Raw genomic sequence first — 18,666 nt, 5'->3', positions numbered from 1 at the left:
AACAGGGAGAAAAATAAATAAAAATTAAAACTAAAATACACTATCTAAATTTACATTTTAAAAAACTAGATAAAAGTATTTTAAACACTACTAATTAAAAATAATACTAAAGAAAATTTTTATAAAAATTCTATAAAGTAAATGCTAAACTTTTAAGTATTTTAGGTATTCAATTCATCGAAAAAATAAAATTTTATTTATTTACTTTTTTTAAACAATGTTCTTATAACATTTTTAAGTTAAATAAAAAAAAAAACAAAAACCAAAATAAATCTAATACATTTATTTTTAGTGTTTTTATTTCAATTCCTTATACTTCCATTGACATAAAAAAGATTGTACCAAATATATATTTTTGGTTATCACTTTTAATTATTAATTCAATTATTTTATTATAGTAATCCAATAATATATTTAGTCTATATTTTTAAGTAATACTAAAAAAACAAAAAAAATAACCAAAACTCTATAATAATTAATAAATATTAAATAAAATAAATTTTAACTAATTTTATCTATTTCTTTTTGTTACCAAACATTTCCATATAAATATACTCTTCGCTAAACATGCCACAGCTATATTTCAACAGCTGAGACTTACTAAGTAGTTGCATTCTTTTTTTTATTTTATTGGTAGAAGTAAGGCCAACAGCTTCATACTACTGTCAAGCTCAGGGGATCAAAGTATCATTTAGCTTCAAAGAGTAGTGCACTTTCATTTAAGCAAAATAAGGTGAGAAACTTTCTATATTCTAAAGTTTTTGTTCATGTGCATTAAGTGGGGTGCGTGGCCTTTAATTTTTAAACACTTGAGTGCATAACATGCCTGATATGCCATAAGCACAGGTTTAATTTGCTATATAATCATATGTGAGATCTGATTTCTCTAGTTTTTGTATGATAATAACTATGCATCTCTATATAGTGCTCTATATACCATTTCATAGCTTTCTTTCTTTATTGTATTTCGAATAATCTGTGAAATTGTGACAGAGAGTTGGATGAAAATAATAAGTTCATATATACTTGATAGTAACTGATCAAGAAGTTGTTTTTGGTTATGATAGCATGGTTGATTATGGTGTGGAAAGAAAGAAGTCAATGGAAGCACGCTACTATTATGGCATCGTATTCCTGATAATGAATCTTGTTACCTGGTTTTTCCGTGACTATGGCCAAACTGTCTTCTTACCTTGGCTTCATTGTAAGTCATTCTTGTATCATTATTTCCCTTTGGCTCTACAAACTAATATGCACTTTTTTTTTCCATTTCCTTTTTACTTTTTTCGGTAATTAAGAAAAATGACAGAGTCACTGCATTTTATCAATATTTTGAGCCAACACTTTAATTATATATTATTAGAATTTAAGATTCAGAATTTAATCTTTTAATATTTAAAATCAGTTAAGAATTGATAAAAATTACTAAATTTTATTAGTCATCTATTGTCCTAAAATTAAAAAAAAATAATTAATTATTAACCGTAAAAAAATTAACAATAAAAATTAAATTAAAACCTATTAAAAAATAAAAACAAAATTAAAATAATTTAAATATTAGAAATATTTTTGAATTTTCTTAAAAAACTTAGAAATAAAAAATATGTTTTATTCTATGGTAAAATAAATATAATATTAACTATAGATATGTATTCTCGTGTTCTCTCTTTTCTCTTAGTTAATTTTCTTTTATCTTAAAGAGAATAAATAAAATTTTATAAATATAATTATAGTTTAGTTTAAATCTCAAAATGTCATCATACTTAGAATTATAATTCATAAATTAAGACATAGATATAGACATAGTTTGATTTATGTCTTAAAATTATGAAGACATAGACACAAATACACAAGAGTACATAGACACAAGGAGACATTAATTTTATATTCTGTTTGATAATTAAAACATGGACAGAACACACCATTCACAATTTTATTAAAAAGTCAATTTTATCCCATTCATTCCAGTATCACCATCACCATTTCTACCTTTTCATACTCTTTCAAAATCATCACAATTTATCATGGCATCATCATCTTCAAGACCAACACAGATTTTTTCTAATTTTTGGTAATTCTTCGTCCAAAATAAAATCAACCTCATAAGCATAAAAAATTTACCCAAAATTGCTAAAAATTAGCATAACAAATACAAATCTTTATCAATCTAAATACAGAATAAGTTATCACCTCATCCATAGCAAAGAACACCACAAATAAAATTTAATCCGAAATTTAATATTTATAAAATAAACAAAAATACTTCAATAACATTCTAATTGAATAATACAAACATTCAAATATTTTATTAAAAAAATTTAAAACAAATACAAATTGAATCTGAGAGTAGAATAAGGCAACAGAATAAATGAAAAAAAAAGAAAGAAGTGGAGAAGAATGAAAAGAAGATGAAAATGAGGAAAGATGGAAGGACAGGACCAAAAAAAGAAAGAAGTGGAGAAGAATGAAAAGAAGATGAAGAGAAGAAGAACAAAATACGAATGGGAGAGAGCGTCTTCGTTGTTACACAGTCGTTGTTGATGCTGATCGAAAGGTGAGGCAAAGAGACTTTCTTATTTGCTGTGACGCTACCTGCAAGGAGAAGACAGAAGACAAACAGTGCTGCCAAAGAGAGGATGGAAGCGACGTCATTGAAACCCAAATCGGGCAACAACAATGGAGGTTGAGAGAGGAAACGAAGAATGGTTGAAGAAAAAAAAATTAGGTTGAAGGGATAAAATAGTAAAAAATTTTCGTGTCTCAACTTAAAAATGAGTGTCTCAGCTAATTAGAAAGACACAAAATACATATTTTTTGTGGGTATTTCTATATCACCATGTCTTTCTTAGTTTGTGTCTCACGTGTCAAACAAAGAACACGTCCCACCATATCTCTGTCTTTGACATACACAGACATCAACCAAACGGTGTCTTATGTTCTCATCAATTATTAATAATTTATCACTCATTATATTGCACTATTGAACCATCAACACAACTTATCAACATAGTCACAATAATTTATGCATAATTTTTATAAGATTATCAGCACAAAAATTAATAAAAATAATGAGAATAAATTGAACATAATGAACAAGTAAAAACTCATGTGCTTCATTGTGAAAATCTCATTAAAGCTCATGGAATATTTTCATATGCAAATCTCATGAAAGATTAACAAACTTTGCCAACTAATTATACACCGTCCTAATTTTAGCAAGGTTTTAAGCAAAAAAAAAAAAGAGCAGAACAGTAAGAGACAACACAGCACCAAAAAAAAAAAAAGCACATCACAACATAATTTTAACAAGGTTTTTTAATCATCACAACATAATTTTAACAAGGTTTTTTAACAGCACAACACAAAAAATACAATAACAAAGAAAAACAGTGACAAGAGAAGGATGAACGCATCAGCAGTGAACAGAACTAAACAATAATCATTCAAAGTGATTTCTAAACAAAAAATTAAAAATTCAAAGAATGAGAATTAGCAATGAACAAAAAAAAAATGAGCACAACAACAATGAGTAGAGTTAATTAATAATCATTTAAATGGTTTCTGAAGAACGAGGACTAGCAGTGAGTACAGAAGAACGAGCATGGAGGCGGCAATGAGCAGAATAAATTAGAATAAATTAAATTTATTTTATTTTATTTTTCATTCAAAAAATTTTAAAAAAATATATAACAATAAAAATATAATTACAAAAAATTAATAAAAATAATAAAAAAATTATATCTCTATATCTTTCTTATTAGGATAAATATAAAAATATATTAATTTAGAATTTTTGGACATAATATCTCTATTTATATATTATTTGTAAAAAAAGATGATTTTATATTTTTGTATTTGGTGTGAGTATTTCATAGGTTTAATTACTCTGTTGGTCCCTATTATTTCGCAAAATTTTTAATTAGGTTTTTATATTTTTTTTTCCTTTTAATTGGGTTCTTGCATCAAATTTTTTTTCAATTAGGTCCTTTTTGACAGTAATTAGTTTAATTGTATAGGAATCCAATTGAAAAAAAAAAACATTAGTACAGGGCCCAATTCAAAAGAAAAAAAAAAGTATAGGAACTCAATTGAAAAAAAATTTGGTGCAGAGACTCAATTAAAAGAAAAAAAGTATAAGAACCTAATTAAAAATTTTGCAAAACTATAGATACCAATAGAGTAATTAAATCTATTTCATACATATAAACAAAGACGACTTGTGAGAGACATAAGCAAAGGGAGAAAGGAGAGTGCGACTCCAACAACCACTCCTCTTAGTGCTTTTCATTTTCCTTTTTTCTTACTTCAACCATATATTAAATTAAAATCAAATGAAAGTAGGATTGAATAGAAGGAAGGATAGATCAAATGCTTACAAAAAGTGGAACGGTGAAGAATCAAACTCTAAAATTGATATGGAATTTTAGATTGAGATTGAGAAATGGTTGATGGAGAATAAATCACATTCTAGAGAAAGAGCGAGAGGAAGAGACCGTGATGGATAAAAGAAGAGTAACAATGGATTGAACGAATCTGCAACTGTGATTGTGATTGTAAACATTGACATTACAATATTTTGGGCCTATGGGCACGGTTTTTTTGGTCACAGTAAAAAATCGTGATTATAGATCTTCTATGGTTACGGTTTTTTAGGATGACAAAAAAAAAGTTATAGTCACGATTTTTTTGGGAAAGGTGACCATAGAGTATCTATGGTCATGGTTTTTTAAAAACGGGTGGCCTAAAAGGATCTATGGTTACGGTTTTGTGGGATGACCTAAAATGATTTATGGTCATGATTTTTTACAGTGACAAAAAATGGTCTATAGTCACGATTTTTCAAAAAAGGGTGGCCTAAAAGGGTCTATGGTCACGGTTTTGGAGAGTGACCTAAAGGAGTCTATGGTCACGGTTTTGGAGGGTGGCCTAAAAGGGTCTATGGTCACGGTTTTGGGGGTAACCTAAAAGGGTCTATGATCACGGTTTTTTACAGTGACAAAAAATGGGCTATGGTCACGGTTTTTCAAAAAAGGGTGACCTAAAAGGGTTTATGGTCACGGTTTTGGGAGTGACCTAAAGGGTCTATGGTCACGGTTTTGGAAGTGGCCTAAAAGGGTCTATAGTCACGGTTTTGGGGATGACCTAAAGGTGTCTATGGTCACGGTTTTTTGGAAGGGTGACTTAAAAGGGTCTATGGTTACGGTTTTGGGGGGTGACATAAAGGGGTCTATGGTCACGGTTTTAAGGGGTGATTTAAAGGGGTCTATGGTCACGGTTTTTTACAGTGACCAAAAAGAGGCTATGGTCACGGTTTTTCAAAAAAGGGTGACCTAAAAGGGTCTATAGTCATGGTTTTGGGGGTGACCTAAAGGGGTCTATGGTTAGGGGTGGCAAGCGGGGAAGCCCGCCCCGCCCCGCCCCGCCCCGCCAGAAGCCCGCCATTTGGCGGGCTGGCCCGCCCCGCCCCGCCTAGTGAGGCGGTCCCAGAATCCTAGCCCGCCCCGCCTAACGGCGGGCTGGCGGGCCGGCGGGCTAAGCCCGCCAAATATCCTCTTTTTTTTTTTTTTTTTTTTTTTTACTTTTAACTATTAAATAATATATATAAAGATATAAAAAAATCTCTTTTGTTTTTTACTTTTAACTATTATAATTTCTAAAAGTATAAACAAATTATAATTTTTGTATTCACAAACATTAAAGTCTTTGTAATTATAAATATTATTTCCAAAGCAAAATAAACATAATTAACAATATTGTCTCTAAAACAAAACAAACATAATCTAAAACACCCAATTTTCATCTTCATTCTCTTGTAAGTTGGGTTGGGGAAGTTGGGTTTTGGTAAAAAAAATTATAAAAATACCCCTTGCTAAAAAAATACTAAGCCCGGCGGGGAAGCCCGCCCCGCCCCGCCAAAGCCCGCCAAAACCAGCGGTTTAAGCGGTGCGGGTTAAGCGGGCTTTTGCTATTTGGCGGTCCCAATTTTCCAACCCGGCCCGCCTTTTTTGGCGGGTTACGCGGGCCGGCCCGGCGGGTTTAGGCCCGTTTGCCACCCCTATCTATGGTCACGGTTTTGGAGGTGGCCTAAAAGAGTCTATGGTCACGGTTTTGAAAGTGATCTAAAAGTGTCTATGGTCACAGTTTTTCGAAAGGGTGACCTAAAAGGGTCTATAGTCACGATTTTGGGGGGTGACCTAAAAGAGTTTATGGTCACGGTTTTTGGAGATGACCTAAAAAAATCTATAGTCACAGTTTTGAGAGGTGACCTAAAAGAATCTATAGTCACAGTTTTAATCATTTGAGTTTTAATTAATTAAGATTTTTATGTATTTTTTTTTATAATTTTAAATATTTTATCTTTTTAAAATTTAGAAATTTTAATAATTAAAAATTAATAATAATTTCATATAATTTACTTTAAATATTAAAATTTTAAATTTAATTTTATAAATAAAAAATTAAGTTAAATACTATTAATTTTAAATTAAAAAATAATTTAAAGCTTAATAATATAAAAAATAATTTAATAACTTAATAACGGATGAACGGATTTACTTACAAGAGAATGTGAAAGTATGTTTAAGAATAAGTAATTTTTTTTTTCCAACATTTTATTATAAATATTGCGCAAAATATAATTTTATCATCATACCTGATATTTCAATCAATGTTAATAGGTAAATGTTACTAAATATTAGAACGCGATAAGATCAATGTCGCCTTCTTTTCAATCCCATTAACATTTCGACAAACTAATTTCAAATCTCATAATGTTAAAACTTAATTTTATTTTTCTTACTGATGAAATTTTCTGAGTCTTCTTTAATTTCTAGACGTCAAATTTAAACATCAAATTTCGGCTACAATTTAAATAGCAGCATTTGAACACTACTATTAAAGCCTTTTGTAACCAGGTTCCTCTAGTGATCCTTTTCTATTTTATACAGATATAAAAGTTTGCGGAAATGAAGGAGAAGAATGTTTTCATTCACTGGGAGTTCTGCGTGTGAGTTTAGGATGCTATGTATCTTCTATCTTATTTAAGGAGTTTCTGCTTCATGGGTAATCATTATATTCAGCTATTAGATCTCAAGTTATATAGTTGATCGTCCTATAAAGAGTAAGTGATAATTTTTTGTGTTTAAATTGCAACAGTAGATCATTTTAATATATCTCTAAAATAAAAAAAATTAAGGTTTTTTTAGTGTCTAACATTGCAAAATATGAAGCACATTAAATTGTTGTTTTATTTTTAGTCGTCTTGTTTTTGTTGATGAGAAATGTCAGGGACCATTAGAATTTGTTATTTTTAGTTATCACTTAATTATTAATTTAATTTTTTTAGTTTAGTAATCTAATAATATATTTTATTCCATATTTTTAAATATTGATGACTAAGTAACGACCAAAAACAATAAATTATGATGATTATTTGTTAATATCTCATCAAATTGTTAAATGACTTAGTAACTTCTATATAACTTCTAAGGTAGAATGCATGAGGGAATACCATCTTCGAATTACCTTCTAAAATTAAATCGTTTAAAATGTGTTTAAGGATTAAGTAAATAAAGTGAAATAATAGTTAAAATGTTAGTTTGTGTAACACTTTACCACATAAAATTTTACACAGAATATTAGTTCATAAATCAAAAGTAATGAAGTATTACGATTTTTAAAAATAAAAATATGTACATAGTTATGTATATGTGAAAGGAAGCTTAACTAGAAATCTTAAAAAAAAGTTGAACAAAACAAAACTCAAAAGCTACATCACAGTCGAACGGTTAAGCGTAGTAGAAACAGATAATAACGTATAGAGTAAAGGTCATCCAGAGTACATATATACATATATACAACCCAAAATAAACCAAAACATAAATACATATCCTGGTTCTCCAAAGTCAACCACTAAAGGATACAAAATACAAATTTATACAAAGGTGGAGAGTACTACTTATATATATATATATATATATATATATATATAAGTACAGAATACAATATATAATGTCTCAAAGTAGATCTTCGCTTCAGCAGAGCCTCTAGCACGCTCAGCGAGGTGCTTCACGTCTTGCATCTAAAAAACAACAAAATACATATGGAATGGAAAGCGAGGGTTCTCAGTATGGTGAAGGTGCCGTATAGATAATAAATAATGTCCCGAGAAGGCAAAGGCATTCCAAAACTTCAACAGCCCATATTCTTGTCCTAAAGTTTTCATTAAACCAAAAATATGGTGACTATATCTAAGAATTCTAATCTAACTCTTCATTTTCTGTTCTCCACAAACCTCTAATTCACCAAGTGGAACAAACTTCAACACCTCTTTCACCCGCCAGAGGGATCTCTTAGAAGCAAACACAAGCAAAACAGACAAGGAAAAACACAATGGAGTGCAGATACAGCAAATAGATCAGGTAGCAATTAATTACAGTTAAGCAAATAGGCAAGTCAAAACAAATGCATACTCAAATAAAATATACAAGTGCATATGATGCATGTCTGCTCTATGGCTGATCAGCCTCATCTGTCGGTTATCCAACCAAATCCGACATATCCGATAGCGAACCCTGGACAGTCCCTACGTGCACGCATCCCCAAGAGCCAACGCATATATATAATCATTCATTTATCATCTCATTGGGAGAATCCGAGGAGTTAAAGTGTCCAGTCATATCTTATGACGGAGGGTCCTCAGAATATCGAGTCTTAACCTAGAGCAAGTGGTGGCAAGCCACTGTATCTACCCAAGAAAACTCGTGTCTCAAATAATATAATGCATATGCCATTTGGATCTTTCAGTCACAATTTATCAATATCATCATTACTCTTATTCATATCTCATTCAACATTATCCATGCATCGTTAAATCAATTATTAACTTCACAACTCTTTCTCAATATCAAACTAACTCCCTCTATGGGTTTGCTCTTCTTTTGCAACCTAACTCTAGCTATCGGATGTTAAACAGGAGTTACAGAGGTTTGAAAAGTTAGAGGAATGGTTGAAAACTCAAAAATTGCAATTTCCAGCAAAACAAGGGTCATCCGTACGTGAGTCACCTGCCACATACGTGAGAATTTGTAAAAAGATAGTGCCGCATACGTATCCATTGCCCGCGTACGCGAGAATACTTCACAGAGAAGGGGTCTCGCGTACGCATGATACATGTCGCGTACGCATGAGTGTAAAAGTGACAATGTCGCGTACGCAAGCGTATCAGTTTTGGCAAAAAGTTGTCAAGTTCAGAAAAATTAATTTTTCACACTAAACTTCCAACGCGCATAACTTTTTCAGTCTGTTCTTCAAACATTACGGACTTCACAGATCCAATTTTTATTCAAAACAAGTTTCACAAGATTTGGGGATCCGGAAGCCAAGTTATGACCCGCTGAAATTGGTCAAAAATTCAGTCTTTACGAAAAATTCAAATCCTCTTGTTTTCCAAAATTCTCAATCCAAAACCAACCAAATCAATACCAATTACTCCTACACACTATCACATACTCTTTGTTCACTTCACCATTATTCCAACACCTAAATTCATCAATTCATTCAAACAATTTTCACACATAATTCTACCAATTTCACCAATCATCATCAATGTCACATTTATACATATTTAATCCATCAAATCCAACAATCCAAGACATTCAAGCCTATCTTATGGCAACTAGCCTAAGTTTTCACGCAACATTATATATTAACTATAGGAAACCAAAATCATACCTTAGCCGATTTTCTCCCAAGCTTAAACACCTCAAAAACCCTCCTCTTCACAAGCTTTCAAGCTAAACCCTACAAGTTTTCAACCTCCAGAGTTCTAATTCAAGCACTCTACTTCACCAATTTGACTTCAATTTAAACAAATTCCATCTAATTTTAAATAATTCCATAAATAATAACAATTTCAATACCTAAACTTCATAAAATTGGTGAATTCAAAGGGTATAAGAGTTTCTCACCTTACCCACGAATAATTAGCGTGAAATCCGACAATTTTTCACTGCTAGATCAAATCTAAAGCATCAAAAACCTAAAAATTCTCAATATCCAATAACCAAAATGGCGAAATTGAAGAGAGTGAAGAACTCGGTGAGAAATTCAAATTTTTTACAACTTTGTTCAGATGAATTTGAAGAGCTCGACGAGACGATCGCGTAGCCACAACCAGTGCGGCCTCCGAATTGAAAGTTATAGTCAATAGAAGATTGAAGTGGAATAGAAGTTAGGTTTTGTGTTTTGCTTCTTCTCTTCAGCGTGTTTCATTATGAAACAAAGGGAGAATGGCTAAGCTAATATATATATATATATATATATATATATATATGTGTGTGTGTGTGTGTATGCCCAATATGGGTCCAGTTTAATCGGTTCGACCCATTGACTCAATTTTAGGTTAAAATCTTTAAAATTAATGTTTTAATTCGTATTTTAACTATATATATTTCTATTTCTTCAAAGTATAAAATTTAATTTTCTAATTTTTTTTGGCTCAAAATTAATTTATCAATTAATTATATTATTTATTAATTTATAGGATTTTACAATTTGAATATATTTCTTTTAAAGTCATTATATCTCAAATTCGTTAATAAACACACTTTCCTTTTGTTTTTACAAAAATATTTGGTAACCAAAAGAATTTAGTCAAAATCAGCCACAACTTCTTTTATTTAACATACATTAATTGCTGCAGCAATTAATGAATGTTAAATAAGATAAATTGTTGGCTATTTTTTTTGTCTCTCTAACATTACCATTATTTTTAATAGATAAACGCTTAATTGGGAGGTCCTATAATATATATTTTTTTATCAAGTTATAGTAGAATATGTGTAGCATATAGGTATACATATATTTCATTATAAAAAATCTTTTATTATAAAATTATAGTTTAATTACTCTGTCGGTCGTTATAGTTTCATCGAATTTTTAAATTAGTTTCTATACTTTTTTTTCTTTTCAATTAAATCCCTATACCATATTAAATTTTATAATTAAGCCCCTACTGTGACAAAAACGTTAATATTAACACAATTATCTGTTAAATAAAGTGAATATACCACGTATAAAACAAGAAAACCTAAAGGACAACACCTCTTATTTTTTAAATTACAAAAAAATCCTCATTATTTTCTCATATTCTCAAAGGAGATGAAAAGAGAAGAAAAAAAAAGAGGAGGAAGACAAAGTGGTGTCAGTAGGAAGAAGTATGAAGAGAGAAAGGAGACGCCACTACCACATCACTACAAGAAAAACACCCATTCAGGTACACTTGAAAAATGTAGCCAAAAGTGAAAAAAAATGATGCCTTAGGCTACGGCTACGCTTTTTGGGGTGATTCCTATTCGGCCGTTGCCTATTCTCAAAGGCTACGCTTTTCTGCACCAAGGGCTACGCTTTTGGCGTTTGGGAATAGGCTACGCTTTTCAAGTGATGCTGTCCAGGACCAAAGTTTATGCTTTTCAGCTTCCATTTTTGCCAGAATAGGCTACGCTTTTCAACGCTACTGCATCACTTGTAAAGCGTAGCCACATTGTATACCATAGCTACTTTTTATAAGTGTAGCCTTAGGTCCCTCATTTTTTTTTTTTTGTATACTATAGCTACTATATATAAGTGTAGCCTTAGGTCTCACTTTTTTTTTGTATATATATATAATATTCTACTAATTATTAATACAACATAATATTTAATAATATAATTACATGTATAATAATTCAGCATTTTTAATTAAATGAGTTAAATATTATAAAATAAAAATAAATACATAATTATACTAAATAATTTTTTTATATAATAAAAATTATCTGTAAATAAAATATATTTATAATGATCCAAAAGTATTAATATTCATACATCTCACACTAAATTAAACATAGCTATATCAAAATAAACATGAGACCACTTAGAATTTACTACTAATACTCTACCAAAAATTAAAATATTGTATCCTACATCAATTCTGTCTTCACCATTTTATTTTTTGAAAGAGGAGCTCAACACAAGCAGTGGAGCAATTCTATCTTCACCATTACCACTTCCTATAATCCATGCCCTGCCAAAAGGTTAAGAGAGAAAAAAAATTCACATCAAAATTCACCATTATTTGGATGATTAAAGCTCGTAATCTTTACAGGGGGCTTTCCCTCTCCAACATGTTCAGATATTGGAAAGCTACGCTTCATAGATAAATTTTTTGTTTGCTTTGCTTTTGTATGGGGGAACCCTTATCCCCAATTTGTATTATCCTACTTTCTTCCTAATGAAATTCTTATTTTTTCAAAAATAAATAAATAAATATATCAAGAATAAGGTGAACAGAAAAGAATGTCAAGTTTATGACAAAGCAGTTTAAAATAAACCACTTGATGCATTTTCAAAGAGAAAAAATGTCAATATAAACCATGATGCCTCTCTCATCAGTAACTGTCCTCTTACATTACTGCATCATGATTGTTTGAACTTTTAACGAAGTTCCCATTTCGGACATGCAAATGGACTGGCCATCCTACTTTGGAGTATATTTCTATATTTCACTCTCCATATAAATGTTTCCTTATTCTCTTCTCTTCAATTTAAAATAGAAAATAATATCAAAGTTCTAAAACAGGAAAGGAGGAGGAGGGTTGGGTTTAAAACCTTAGGTATCGCTGGTAACTCTGAGACTCTGCAGTTTCAAATACATAAAGATATGACCCCGAAAGCACCAGAAAACATGTTTGCCATGTAGCAACTGAATTCCCAATTCCCTGTAAGATGAGGGCTATTTAGGTTTCTGATTTAACGAAAAAAGTTATTACCTCAAATATAATCGCTAACGGAAACATTTTTAAAAGGTTTGCAGAAGTACCTTCCAAACTAGGATTCTACCATCAACAACTAGATCACGACTCCAAGGAGCAAGTTTGGAGTGTAAACTATCAGGTGTAGGCTGATTACATGTTTCCATAGTCTTGGCAATATGCTCAGCATTTCCATGATTCTACAAAATCTCTCTGGTGAAAAGTGAATGCAAAGATTTGGCACTTGAATGGATATACATGTCGATGGGTAACTTGGATGAGGCACTTTAATCTTCAGAAAACTAGAGGCACAAACAGGATAAGAACAAATTATGCTCAACAAAAATGCGATGCAGATCATTACTGTAGTACAGTTTTGATAAGTACACGACAGACAAACCTGATTAACAAGTACTGCCATTCCACACCTATCAATGACAGAATACACATTATCAGCTTCTTTGGCCCATGGTGAGCTTATTATTTGACTATCATGAGTTGGTTTAACCAAACTGCAACTCCCAAAATCAGAGCCATAGTCCGTAAAAAAGGCAGCAAAATCACGTCCTGATATGTAAAATCGAGAATAAAGATTATGCCTCTGCTCATCAGACTGGCTTTCCTGTAAAAACACCAAATCATACAAGAGAAGGCCAAACAACGTTGTCAATAAAAAGGCCAAACAACAAAAGTGCAACTCAATTCCCCACAGCTCAAAAGTGCAACTCAATTCCCCATAGCTCAAGCAGCATACCGCAGTGTGTAGTGTAAAATGACCAAAGTCCAAAAGAAAATAACTATCACATCTGGCTGAACCACGAGATCTGAGAGGAATTCTAACTTTTGGAGCATCAAGATCAACATCGAATGCAAATCTGAAAGATCAACAAGAAACAGGAATCTGTAAATGACCCTTCTATGCCTTTCTAAGTTAACCAAAAAATTTAATAAGATATTCGAAGTTTGTTCATCTGCTTAAAAACGGTGGAAAATTTTCCCTTGGGGCACAATAACTGCATTAAACTACACATCTCATGAAATGTGGTTCAAGAAGATCCCTACCCTGGAAATTCTTGTTAGAGGCAATAAAGAATTGGATCGGGACACAGGAGAATATGTCTCTAATACTTCGTGCAATTTTCATATTATGTTTGGGAATAACACACGTACAGAAATTATATATTGTGCATCTTATCTTTTATCCTAGCTTCATGTTATTTTCTTCTTATTTATGGCTACTCTAATCCAATACCCAATATATTCAAAGTAAAAAAAAAGATTAAAGACAGAAAATAAAACATAAATAATAAGAAAATAAAGATAAAAACAAAGAGAGATAACCTGCTTTTCTCCTCTAAAACCATCTGAAATTGCTCCTGTGCTCTACGAGTCACTTTCTCAATCTTAAAATTCAGTTTTAAAATCATTACAATTAACCAAAAATTCAGTTTTAAAATCATTTTTTAACCAATAAGGTACCAAAAATTTTCAATCAATCCTACTTGAAAGACACAAGATTCTGCAAAACCACTATTTTTCAAACACAACATAATGATCAGAGAAATTAAAGTGTATACTTACATTTTTCAGCGAAAGCTTGTTGGGCAGTTCCTTGCAAAAGCCCAGAATACCCACAGTTGTTACAGCTTCCACCACCGCCTCCTCCTCCTCTGTATCCACCACCACGTGCAATAACCGCGACCACCACTGCCATAGCTCTTGAATGGCTCTCACAAAAAGCTTTCCCTACAAAAATTTAAATTCAAAATAAGCATGATTACAAGAAAGGCATCAAGCTGATATCCATTTACATAGAATCATCTTCATAATCCACAATGCATTACAATTTCTAAGAGTTGCATCAAAACCGAAGTTCATATTCTTTCTACAAAAGCACCGCAAACAGAAGTCTTTTATGGAAAATAGCACAACTCAAATTTTATTATTTTTCTTACAACAATTATATTAAATCAAATGTAGTAGAAACACACCAGCCAAGAAGAAACACCAGGCCATTCAGGATACAAATGAATACAAAAGTGCTTTTCCATCCAGGATTGGTGTAAATAGAAGCTGCAAAATGAATATGAATTTTAATAACAAAAAGATGAAGTACCAAACCATGTTTTTAATTAATGCATGAAAATCAGTTCAATAGTTCATAGCCCCAGAAGTAAAGATAAGATATCCACATGTTTTCTTTTTCTCTAAATTTGCTTCTTCAAAATTCAAAATGTGGACATTGCTTTTACACACATCAACCTTGATATGAAGACTATTAATCACAATCCCAACAGTTCCAAGTGGCTTTGCAAGCTTAGCAAACATCAAAATACTCATTTCATTTGTGTCCCAATCTAAACCCAGTTTTAGGACTCGCTGTGAAATACCAAGAAAATGCTCATTTCATTTGTGTCTGAATCAAAACCTGCCGAATTGCATACTAGGCAGAGCCCTAATAAGATGATGGCGATGTGGATTTTAACCATTTCGTGCAACCACCTGAATACTGCAACAAGTTCAAGAGGGTTTCGATTAATTCCAAGTACATAAAAAAATATGTCAATTGTGTGCATATGCCTCAGATTCAACACATTGAATCTCAAACAAGAACAAACCCCTCTCAATGTATAAAAGAATGCACAGCTTCTAGGACTAGTAGAGATGGATCACTTAAAAGATGGTGCAAAAGAAAACTAAAATGGAACATAATGTTGATTACTCATTGAAGCTGGCAAAGTGCAGTTGGAAACTTGAGCAATTCATTCACTTAGAACCATCAAGATTTAGGATAAAAATTCATTCATGTGATTTCACAGGAACAACTTTAGCTCAAACCATGTGGAAAAATAATTCATGATATAGGGATATCATGAATTAAAACCTAATCATGTCAAATATTCTTAATAAAATATCTAAAACTACTATTTTTCAGGTTATAATATTGAAATGTGAAGGAAGTAAAACCTGATCAACATAGTTGACCAACGCATCCCTTGAAGACCCACACTAGGAGGGCATGAACCCAATGAAAACTCCTGCAGCTCGACACTTTCCTACAGAATGATTTCCCTAGTTTAGCACGCACGTATGAAATTTCCAGCACCTATTGCTTCCGTTTATGCCAAACACAGAAAGGAATCATAACAAATTGAGAATCAGAAGGCGAAACCCCCAAAATTAGAAAACCTAAAATTAGAACCCAAAACCCCCAAAAATTCACAGAACCAATTGAAAATTGATACATACCTTCTGTATCTCAATTAGCCATTGCAGTTCATCATCACTATCAAAATCATACACACCTTCGAACTACAAAGTGAGAGCGAGTTAGAGAATGAGCAAGAAAGAGAGGATACAGAATAGAGAATGCTTACCTGGTGACAGAGGATACGACGATGGTGTTGAGCAGTGACAGTGAAGAGATGAGCGGCGACGCAACGGCTTGGAGACGGTGCAGCAGCTCAGCGGCGAGCTCCAATCGACGGCAGCGCCGCGACAGAGCACGAAGGCGGCGATACAACCCTCCTTCCTCCCTTCGAGCTCCTCGGCGGGGGCACAGAAGCCCGACGGTGGCAGAACGGCGACTTAAACAAGCCCTAGCAGTGGTGGTGGAGCTTCAGCGGCGACGGAGCACCTCCTTTTTCTCTCCTCCATCGCGTTTCCTCTCATCCTCGAGCTCTCTCTCTCACTGGCGCTCGACGACGACGGCGACGGCGGCGGAGCCCTAGACGGCGTTGTCCTCTCTTTCCTTCCTTCCCTTTTCCTCTCTGATTTCTTCTCTCTTTCGTATTTGTGTATGTTGAGTGAGGATAAGAGTGTGTGCTGCACTGCTGCGTGAGTAAGGGGAAGGGCCAACAAATTTTTTTACTAAGTGTTTATTGAGGATTCCCATATTAGGAGACATTTTAAAAGCGCACCCGAAACAGAAAAAATAAGCTACTCTTTACAAGCGTTCCCTTAGATGAGAAAAGTGTATTTATAGATATTTAGATAAGGCTACGTTTTATAAGTGATTTCTAAAATACCTAAGGCTACACTTTTTAAATGATACCAATTGTGTATCCTTTTCTCATATAAAAAGGCAACACGGAGAAAAGCATAGCCTATTCTATGAATAGGCTACGCTTTTCAAATGTAGCTTAAAAAAAGTGTGGCTGAATGGGTATTTTTCTTGTAGTGACATTCACCATCAAGAATGTTGCACTTCTCAACCTTAGAGTTGTCAAAGAGGTTAGGGAAAGAAACAACGTCCAACAGAGCTACGACTCTTGGATCGGAGGAGATGAAGGGGCCATGTGACATGTTTGTACAGATGACGGTGGAGTTGTACTTTTAGATCTTGGCAGCGAAGAATTTATCACGGCCTTGGTGGTAGAAGAAGTTTTGGAAATCCTTTATAAGTCTGATTGTTCTTCGTCACCGCCACTGCCACGGAGAGAGAAGGAGACCCAGAATGATGGAAGAGAGAGAAAAATGGATAGAGAGAGACTACGAAAGAGAGATCACGTTGCGGGAGAAAGAGAGGGGTGGAGGCCACAGAAAATAGAGGCGGCGAGGGTGATTGATGGGAAGCAGAAGCTGGTGAATTAAAAATTTATTAAAATGGTTACGTTGCAGGTATAGTTCTTAACTCACCGAGAATCTGCTTATCAATTTAGAAATATGTCACAGAGAGTTTAAATTAAAATTACTGAGAGTTTTAAGTCCCAGGTCGTCTCCCAACGAGTTGCAGAAAAGTGTGCTGTTTTATTAATCAGATGTTCCAAGAAGTTGAGCTAAGTAAATTGGAATTTGAATTGAGGATTTTTAAATAATATAAATAAAAGCCTTGACTGGGAATTGATTGGTTAGAATCTCTATCATTGATGGTTTGATTGTAAGATTAATCTATAATTAATGGTTGTTCTGTTTGGTTATCCTTTACTAGGTAAGGGAAAGTCAAACAAGTGGGAATGCCAGATCTGTTCACAAGTTGCAACCCATTTAGTTCAAAGGGATTGGCGTCGGTGACAAGATAGCAATCCAACATTTAACCCAATTACAAATTTTCTTTCAATCCTTCCAACTCAAGAGTTCCTTTTAATCAACTCCCCATCAAGTAAGGAAACTACTCACGCATTATAAATAAAGAATCCATAGCGCACGAAGGGGAATTAAAAGAAGACATGATTATTGGAATTGAAATTGAATTAAAAAGAAATAATCCTTGCATTAAATAATCATAAAAGTATCTGAATGACAAAATTGAACATAACAAAGAACATGGAAGAATAGAACCAAGTTAAGAGAACAAACTAGAATGATGAAGTCTTGATGAGGAAATAACTCTTCTCACTGTTCCAATGCTAAGACCAATTGAAAATTAAAATTCTAAAAACTAGAGAGAAAAACCTAAGAGAGTGAAAAACTATATCTAAAACTGCTGAATGAATGTGTCCCTTGTTTCTGCATATTCTCTGACTCTAGTCTGCTGTTCCGGGCCAAAAACTGGGCCGAAATAAGGTCCAAAATCGCCCCCATCGAATTCTGCTGATTATGCAGATCGCGCATGTCACGCGATCGCGTCGTCCATGCGGACGCGTCACTTGCGCTTTTTCCTCTCCACGCGTTTGCGTCGTCCACGCTACCGCGTCGCTTGCGCTTTCCAATCCGCGCGGTCGCGCAAGCCATGCGGCCGCATCACTGCGAATTGCACTCCTTCGCGCGGTCGCGTGAGCCATGTGACCGCGTCACTTGTCGCTGGTTATCTCCTCAAATTCTTGTGTTCCTTCCATTTTTTGCTAGCTTCCTTTCCAATCTCCAACTCATTCATGCCCTATAAAGTCTGAAACACTTAACACACAGATCACGGCGTCGAATGGAATAAAGGAGA

The 18,666-nt window shown here is 33.1% G+C and overlaps 2 protein-coding genes across 3 annotated transcripts in view; one reads left to right on the top strand and one right to left on the bottom strand.

The window, feature by feature from the left end:
* The first annotated feature begins 594 nt into the window (after window positions 1-594).
* Window positions 595-18,666, top strand: part of LOC107610953 (Serinc-domain containing serine and sphingolipid biosynthesis protein) — a 52,890-nt gene continuing 34,818 nt past the window's right edge. For both annotated transcript variants that reach the window (XM_088505091.1, XM_088505090.1), the window contains exons 1-3: window positions 595-733; window positions 1,068-1,204; window positions 6,948-7,024. In XM_088505091.1, coding sequence (XP_088361217.1) covers window positions 1,069-1,204; window positions 6,948-7,024 — 213 coding nt within the window. In that variant the 5' untranslated portion in view covers window positions 595-733; window position 1,068. The remainder of the gene's footprint in view (window positions 734-1,067; window positions 1,205-6,947; window positions 7,025-18,666) is intronic.
* Window positions 12,889-15,233, bottom strand: LOC107625372 (uncharacterized). Its single transcript, XM_088505910.1, has 7 exons — window positions 15,220-15,233; window positions 14,783-14,864; window positions 14,373-14,537; window positions 14,133-14,194; window positions 13,546-13,666; window positions 13,192-13,413; window positions 12,889-13,083 (listed from the first exon to the last, which is right to left on the bottom strand). The coding sequence occupies exons 1-7, from the start codon at window positions 15,231-15,233 to the stop codon at window positions 12,889-12,891; spliced, it is 861 nt and encodes a 286-aa protein (XP_088362036.1).

The sequence above is a fragment of the Arachis ipaensis genome, chromosome B2 (assembly GCF_059453495.1).
Source record: "Arachis ipaensis isolate K30076 ecotype BB chromosome B2, ASM5945349v1, whole genome shotgun sequence".
Taxonomy (NCBI): Eukaryota; Viridiplantae; Streptophyta; class Magnoliopsida; order Fabales; family Fabaceae; genus Arachis; species Arachis ipaensis.
This window is presented reverse-complemented; position numbering and strand designations above follow the sequence as displayed.